This window comes from Mus caroli, unplaced genomic scaffold, assembly GCF_900094665.2.
Source record: "Mus caroli unplaced genomic scaffold, CAROLI_EIJ_v1.1 scaffold_15506_1, whole genome shotgun sequence".
Taxonomy (NCBI): Eukaryota; Metazoa; Chordata; class Mammalia; order Rodentia; family Muridae; genus Mus; species Mus caroli.
In genome coordinates, this window is record NW_018391379.1 from 8436 (window position 1) to 17515 (window position 9080).

Below are 9080 nucleotides of genomic sequence, written 5' to 3' on the forward strand. Positions count from 1 at the left end.
CTATTGTGACAACTCAGTGTGCCAGTCTCAGATGAGGTCTGCTCTAAAAGGTCATTAAAGAGTAAAAGAATGAAAACTATTTCCAACGAAATGGTACCAAGAAACAAGCTGTAGCAGCCATTCTAATATCAACTAAAATCAACTATCAACCAAAAGTTATCAAAAAGGATAAGGAATGAAAACTCATACTCATCAAAGGAAAAGTCTACCAGGATGAACTCTCAATTCTGAACCTGTTGTATTCTAAGAGCCTGGAACTTCTGTGGGGCTATATAAGCAGAGTAATCAAAACATGGAGAAGTCACATAAGACTTAGTGCTGAAAGGACNTTTTGTTTACCCAGAAGTTGGTGGGCTTTTACAGGTCAAATTCATATTATACTTTATATCTATCTAATCCAATGGAAGTTCTACTGTTTCTAAAACTCCATGGATATTTTTACCATGCCTAATCAGAGTTTCTATTTTTATTGCTTTATTGCAAAATAAATATGTCAACAGAGATGGTCACTGGTGAGAAACGTGATTGACAAGGTATGGCATACTCTAGGAGCTTCCAAAATCAATATCACATGTTTAATCTATGTCCATTTGCAAAGTGAACAAAAGCACTACAGGACTCTAAGGAATACACAAAAAATGGACAATCTAAATGGCTGTATCTGAGCAAGTCTACAAGCAAAACTTCTCTGAGTCTCCTCAGTCTCAGGGCAGCTTGCTACTCCTCCAGGGTTTCTGACACTCTCAGGATGTGGTTGCAACACTGTGTCTTGCACAGAAATAGACCGCAGAGTCCTCAGATGTCAGGCTGCTGAGCTGCATGTAGGCTGTGCTGGAGGATTTGTCTACAGTCAATGTGGCCTTGCCCTTGAACTTCTGATTGTACCTAGTATCACTATCAAAAGGATAAATCCTTCCAATCCACTCAAGGCCTTGTCCTGGCCTCTGCTTCACCCAGTCCATCGAGTAGCTGGTGAAGGTGTAGCCAGAAGCCTTGCAGGACATCTTCACTGAAGCCCCAGGCCTCACCAGTTCAGCCCCAGACTGCTGCAGTTGGACCTGGGAGTGGACACCTGTGGAGAGAAAGGCAGATGGATGTCATTGTCACCCAAGTATATGGCCAGACCTCAAGCCTGCTACTGTGAGCCCCGTACCTGTAACTATTGCTACCAAAAAGAGGATGATACAGCTCCATCCCATGGTGAGTTCCTGTGTGCTCAGTAACTGTAGAGAGAACAGTGATCTTACGTTTTTTTGTGTGGTGCAGACAACCCTATATTTACCACCTTAGACTCACAGGATTTGCATATTCATGAGCAGGATACATATTAGATAAGCCCCTACTCCTGCTGGAGAAGAATGGACACCTGGGTCAGGAATCAGGATGCTGAAGCCCAAGTCCTTATCTTGTCTGAGGAAATTCAGCGCATACCTCATCCCTGAACCCTGTGTTGAGGCTATGGATGTAACATGAGAGCCTGTGCACTAAAAAAAATTGCAGCTTGAGACAGTGGACCCACTTATGACACAGTTGACAGATTGATTTACAGGTGGTTACAAGGATGACAATAGTGATGGGAAATTTAAAAAACAGCTACCTTATTAGAATTCACAGCCTCTTTTCAATGCATACAATTAACATTTGCCTTTCCAATATCTTATACATTAGAAAAGTCACCTAAATGACCAAAACAAAAGATACCTCAGAAACATTTACACATGATTGATTATTGCAGCATTATCAGAAGAAATAAATTATGTAAATAACCTGTGTATGGGTCAACAGAAGATTGTATCAAGAAGTCATGAATATATATGATATATATTATGACATATATATATACACATATATATATATGTATGTATGTATAAATCTTTGAAGCATTTAACAAAGAATCTTCACTACGTTTGAACATGAAAACATTACATTTCAATCACAATATGAACATGTAATTTAAGATGGGAAACAACAGAAGACACAGAGTCCCCTCCAAACCCACAGCATCTCTCTGCTGACCATTCTTGGCCCCATTGTGCCCCCTGCTGGTCCAGAAATCCCCTGCCAGTAGATTTCTCATAAAGTTGCCCAGTCTGATTTGAGTCTTCAGGTTACCCGGAAAAGAGTGTGCTGACTTGGTTTAGCCTCAGGAAAAAGTGACTCTTTTTTATCTGGAGATGACTGGTGTCTCAGTGTCTGAAATTAAGTTGTTTCTACATAATCCTCAATACTTCGTTCAAAATCATCCTCTTTCCTAGTGGCAGTTGGAAACAACTCTAGCAGTCCCAATTTGTAATAAGGTCTAAGCAAGAGAGATCAGGGTCTTTGTTACTTTCATCAGGCTGTACCTTTCGCCAGAGCAGCAGAGGGCAGCGGTACAATGATGAGTCTTGAGCTCTTATATATTGCCCCATGTATCCATGTAGGAATTACTGGAGTATTCACATACAACAAAATGAGGAAGAACCACTGTGTTACTCACAGGTAAGTTAACAGCCCAAAAGAAATTCACATTGACAAGGAAGTAGAAATCAAGCAACTGTATTCTTCAACTCAGTCTGTTTCTCAACCTGCATGTTCATCCATTTAACGGGGTGAGGGTAGAGAGGAAATCCCCATGATGGAGAACCTCATGGACAGAGAATTTCTGTACTTATAAAGCTTTATCTCTACCAGAATAGCTTTCCAGGGTCCTCATATTTCTGGGCAAGGCATGTGATAGTAAAGCTGTTTAGAAATTGATGTTTCACCAGTGGATGATAGATTTGGAGTGTTAACTTAGTATTGAGAGAAACCAATCACACTGTTTAGGACTAGGTGTACATATGTACTTAACTATCTAAAGTATATTTAAACATATTAAAATACATAGTATGTGGATTCAGAATATTCATATATATTGTACTTTAACTTCTGTTTCATGAATTAGATGCACATAATATTGCAAGATAGAAGGAACACCAGTAGAATTCATGTTCTATCTTCCATTCTTGATTGGAATTCATGTGATAGCCTATGAATTGTCAGTTTACACGGCAGCATCCTCAGAGCACCAGGGACTTCTTCTGTATTTATTTATACCTACAATCCAGGGTTCTGGATGGTTTTATCTTGGCATTTCTAAACCTGAGGTGCTGTGTAATGTCTATAATGCTTTACCTCATACTCCAGGATATGCGATGCTGATGGCTCTCATAGATTGCAATGCACAGGAGTGCATGCCTACTTAAGTAGTATGGATATACGTAGACATCCTCCTCATGTAATATCCTCAAATCACAAATATCTAAATTCTGTAAGATTGTAAATAACGTGAGTTTATTCTGCCAAGTTTATAACTTGCATGAAGATCAAAATACTTGCTGATCTGCTGCAATGTCTCTGCAGGAGCTTTGCTTGACTAAGGGGTACACATAGATTTGTAACATTTTTTTTTCTATTTTTCTACTTTCAATATGAATGATTTTCCCATCTCCTCTGGTTGAACCTTCTTTTCGTTGATCACAAACCCCTAGCAGTTCCCTTTGGACCTGTCTATAGTTGATGATTCTGAACACCACTTAAAGGTCTGTGTACTAGTTTTACCCTTTGAAGAGACGATTGTGTCTGAAAATTGGCTCACATCTTCTCACTCTGATTCCTTCAAAAACTGATACACCATGGTGTCCTAAGTGGTCAGATATATATGTAGGAATATGTACTTTCCAAATCTTTTAGGGAATGTTCACTCAGTAACTTACCTCTGACATAAATTACTGAAGGACTTAGCCAATTTAGCTTTCCTTCCCAGACACTCTCCCTGCAAAAGGAATTTAACCTCAGTCCTGTCCTGAGAAATGGGGAATGGCTTTACTCATACATTTTCAGCCATAACACATATACACAATGGAGTACTACTCAGCTATTAAAATGATGAATTCATGAAATTCTTAGGCAAATGGATGGCACTAGAAAATATCATCCTGAGTGAGGTAACACAATAACAAAAGAACGCACATGATATGTACTCCATGATAAGTGCATATTAGCCCAGAAACTCAAAATACCCATTTTACAATTCACAGACCACATGAAACTCAAGAAGAAAGAAGACCACAGTGTGGATACTTTAATCTTCCTTAGAAGGTGTATCAAAACAAACATTTGAGTAGATACAAATTCAAAGTTTGGAGAAGAACCTGAAGGAAAGCTCATCCAGTGACTGCCTCACCAGCTGCTCTATCCCATATACAGTTACCAAACCCAGATACTATCATGAATGCTAACAAGGGCTTGATAGCAAGAACCTAATATAGCTGTCTCCTGAGAGTCTCTTCCAGTGCCTGAGAAATACAGAAGCGGAGGCTCACAGCTATCCACTGGACTGAGCACAGGATCCCCAATGGATGAGCTAGAAAATGGACCCAAGGAGCTGGAGAGGTTTGCAGCCCCACAGGTGGAACATAAATATGAACCAATCAGTATGCCCAGAGCTCCCAGGGACAAAACCACCAACCATAGAGTACACAATAGTGTCTCAAGACTTCAGTTGCATATGTAGCAGAGAATGACCTTGTGGAACATCAATGAGAGGAGACCTTTGGCCTTGTGAAGGTTCAATGCCCCAGTCTAGGGGAATGCCAGAACAGGGAAGCAGGAGTGGGTGGATTCGTGAGCATCAGTAGGAGGGATGATATGGGGAGTGGGTTCTGAGTGGAAATGTGGAAAGTGAGTAAACCCTACAACCCTACAGGAGGCAATGTATCTGACTCTTCAGATGTAAAAATTGTGACATGTACAGGAAATACGGCCGCAGTAAATAGAGAAGTAATACTACACCAAGTGTGACAGCAATAGTGATACTGTGTTGTAGGAGTGCAGGCTAAGAAAGAACTGACCCTGCAACTGTCCTAGGAGATCTCAAACTGCTTACGCTGCATCAAAATGTTTAGGCTCTGCTCTTTCTAAATTAATAATTTCTTGGTGTAATTTGAAAAAGTCTAAAGATAAATTTGCATGATTCCAAACACTGTTCATGTGGGATTTCACACTCTCTAAACTATATATAGTATCATTAAAATATTTTGACATGGTACAAATCCATTAATAATTAGCATGATATCTAAATATAATTTACATTTTTAATGCCTGTATTTATTTCATGAGGAGGTTAACCACCTCAAGTAGGTCATCTAATTCTATTGCATCATATAATCTGTATCTTCCTGAGTATGCAATGCCATGGAAAGATTTTTGGATAAATAATTTACAAAATGAGCTGATTGAACACTTTGGGATAGGGTAATAGCAGCTGTAGTAACACTGGCTATTAAAGCAATCAAAGCTACAACAGTTGCCATAATAAACCAGTCATGCATTTAGGCCTGGCCAACACCCTTGTTAACTCTTCAATTACCTGTAAACCCTTATCATCAAACCAATCTTCAGTAATATTTACAGGAACCATTGCAAAAGCAGGTTGTTGAAAAATTATTATGGAATGCTTAGAAAAAGGTATAAAACACAATTAATGAAATAACAGCTAAAACAATATACATTAAAAGTATTATTTTCAGAAGTTAGAATAATGCTAATATTTCCTACTAACAGGACATAAGGCGCGTGAACACATGTTGCAATAGGCACTTCCATATCAAGCTGGACTTGATCTTTCAGGCTGAGTACTCACATCATCTAAGGTAGCACCAGACTTCCTTATGTGTATTTGCTGATAAACTGTGTGTGTCCATCAGAGTCCAGTAGACAAAGCTGATGAGGGGAGGATAGGTGGGAACAGGGGACTATCGCATAACTAGTCATACTAGTCACTTCTCTATATTCCAACCAGTCCAAAATCTTTTAGTAAGTCCTATGGGGCTGAAAAAGCCCAGGCTTATTTCCCACACGTCATTTCCAGGGAATTATGATATTTGTCCATTTCCCTCATCTCACAAACAGAAAATACTGTAGTTCCTGGTATCTCTTACCCTCTAGGCCAGTGGCTACAGTTATTCCAATGCCATTTAAAGCATCTTTGCATGAGTCAAGATCTTTTCCCTGCAATGAAGTAGGAGATACTCTCAGACATTCAATAGTGTTCTACTTTGGAAAACATACAGAGACACCAGTTATACATCCTTGGTAATCAATTTCTCTACTGATAGTGAAATTTCCTCCAGAAGGTGTATCCATCAATTTAATGTTGTTTACCATTACCACAACTTCTGAGCCTTCTAATATGTATGGATGTAAAAGTGGTGAATCAGAGACATAGACCCAATACAGCTTCCCTATCATCATTGGCAGAGCAATCTGCAATCTCACAATAAGCATCATTCTTTACCCAGCCTCAGCATGTCTCACCATCCACTCTGGCAGCTAGCATGCTCCTTCAGCATCCTGCAGAAAAAAACATAAGCATGTCTTCTTCCCCATATTAGTACCTGATAGGGACCATGCCATATGCCTGCAAGTTGGCCCTTACATTTCACCTAGGCATGAGTACATCTAGTTGTAGAGTGCCATAGACACTCAAAGAGTTTCTTGGCAGCCAAATTTTAAAAATTTAAAATAAAAAGAGCTAGATTAAAATAATTGTTTGATGTACAAGGATATAATTCCCTCTTTTTTAATTTATGAAGATATAGTTTTAAAGTTCCATGGGCCTGTTACAAAATATCATATACTTGAGTATTGTAAGGAATCCTGGTAATATGTGTAATACTAAATTATTGATAAAACATCTCAAGTGCATGTCTGCAATAGGGTCAACTAACTTGGGCACTTGGGGACCTCATAGAGACTAAACCACCAACCTCAGAGCATGGATCTAGGACTCCTGAATATATGTACAAGATGTGCAGTTCAGTCTTCATGCAGATACCCCAGTAACTATGGTGAGGGCTTTCCCTAAAGCTTTTGATTTCCTGAGGGTCTTTTTCTCCTAACTTGGCTGACTTGTCTGGCTACATTGGGAGAGAATATGCCTAGCACTGCATAGATTTGATATGCCAGGGTAAGGGCATAACTAGGGAAGGGAGGGCTCCACTCTCTCAGAGGAGAAAGAGATAGTGGGAGAATGTGTGAGAGGGGACCAGAGGTTGTAAAGTGAATAAATTGAATAATTAATGAAAAGTTAACCCAAAACCTGGAAATCTAGTGTTCCAATTTGACCTCAGTGTGATGAGAATAAGCAAGAATACAAATGATAACAAATAATTATGTGGATATAGAAAAATGATAATCCTTGCTTGCTTTGATGTGAGTGTAAACTACTGTAGTGACTTTGGAAATCAGTTTGAAAATGTCACCAAAAATAGTAAACAAAACGGTGCTGTGTCCCAGCTGTATCTCTCACAAGCATGTACTCAAATTACTCTGTATAATATTACAGAGACATTTGCACATCCATGTTTATTGCTGCTCCATTAAAAGCAGCTGGAAATGGAATTCACCTAGATTTGTAACAAAAGACAAATAGATATTGACAATGTGGGATGTATAGACAATGGAATACTACTCAAAGTATTGAATGGATCTAGAAAAAGATATTCTGAATGGGTCAACTGAGTTTATATAAAAATGCTTAATGTTTTCTTTCATATGGTTTGCTTATTTGAATATAGATATAGATGAAAATGTAGGTGGATATATATATATATATATATATATATATATAAATCACCTAACTATTTTTTATGTGGCTCCTGACCATTAGTCAGTTCCTGACTCTTTGTGCCTGTACTTGGGAATTTTTTTCCTCTTTTTTGGTTTCCATTTCCAACTTCAACATTATAGGTATTTTTTTATTTCACTATATTTTATTTTGTCATATTTGGTTATCATCTATTAGAAGCCTGTTCTTTTATTCTGAGATATAGAAAGGGAGTATATCCAGAGGGGATAGGGGAGCTGAGGAGGAAATCTGAGGAGTAGAAAGGAACCAAACTCTACTCAGGATATATTGTATGACAGAAGAAACTCTTCAATAAAAGAGGAAAAACTGTTAAAATGAGAGTGAAGAAGAGGACAAATAAGAGGAAGAAGAGTAGGAGGACAAATAAGGACGAGGAAGAGGAGAAGGTAAAGGAAGGAGGAGGAGGTGAAGGAGGAGAAGAAGAGGAAGAGGAAAAGGAAGAAAAAGAAGAAGAAGAAGAAGAAGAAGAAGAAGAAGAAGAAGAAGAAGAAGAAGAAGAAGAAGAAGAAGAAGAAGAAGATCATCAACAACAACAACAATGAGAATGAGAATGAGAACAAGAAGAATAAGAACAAGAAGAACAAGTAAAAGAATCAACTACAGTCCTTGGAATTAAAGGAGATGATATAATGAAAAAGAGATAAAATGAATACAGATAGATGAAGCAAATGTTTGAAATATAAACTGATGATGGGAAATGGAGAATAAAACAATTGTGTAGGAAAAATAAAAGTTGAGTGTTATGAGAAAGGTAAGATGAAATCTAGGATCATTCAATGTAGGAAAAGATGTATAAAAAACAGGGGTCCCAGAAGTAAAGTGCATTATTACATAAAAGTCACAAAATTACAATTTAAATTCTATGACAAAATGTTGAGAAATAATGAACAATTAATAGTTGCCTAGTATACATTTGGGACTATTTACGTGTTGATGAAGTAATTTTATGTTCATATTGCTATAACATTTATGGAACTGCTGATACAGTATATTTATCAAAAATTATAAATTCAAGGAAAATCAATGAAAAATTTGTAATATTCAGACAAGACTTGCAGTTTTGTAATTAGTATTTTCTCAGAGAACTAGGTCTGGTCATGATCTATGTTTAAGATACATGTTTGGAAAAAGCAGAGTAAAAAGCACAGGGATGGACTTTGTGTTTTATTTCAACTCCTATATTTGAACAGAGGTGCCTATATGCATAGACTGTGTAAATACTTGAAGACATAAGTTATTAACAGAACATCTCAAAGCTAGTCACAGGATAACTCACTGTGAGTTAATGGTTAGAGAGTCCCCATAGGTGCCACAAAATTTGGGGTATTGAAGTTGTTCTAAGTTTCATAATAACTCCATAATTGGAACTCATTTCTGAGAAAGAATTTAAATTCTTAAAAGATTATAG

At 37.8% G+C, this 9080-nt stretch overlaps 1 gene segment (V, D, J or C); it reads right to left on the reverse strand.

Annotated features, from left to right (window-relative positions):
* Nucleotides 1–737: 737 nt before the first annotated feature.
* Nucleotides 738–1251, reverse strand: LOC110289154. The segment is given in 2 exon segments: nucleotides 738–1072; nucleotides 1154–1251. Coding segments are annotated over 2 exon segments (375 nt in total).
* Between the last annotated feature and the right edge of the window lie 7829 nt (nucleotides 1252–9080).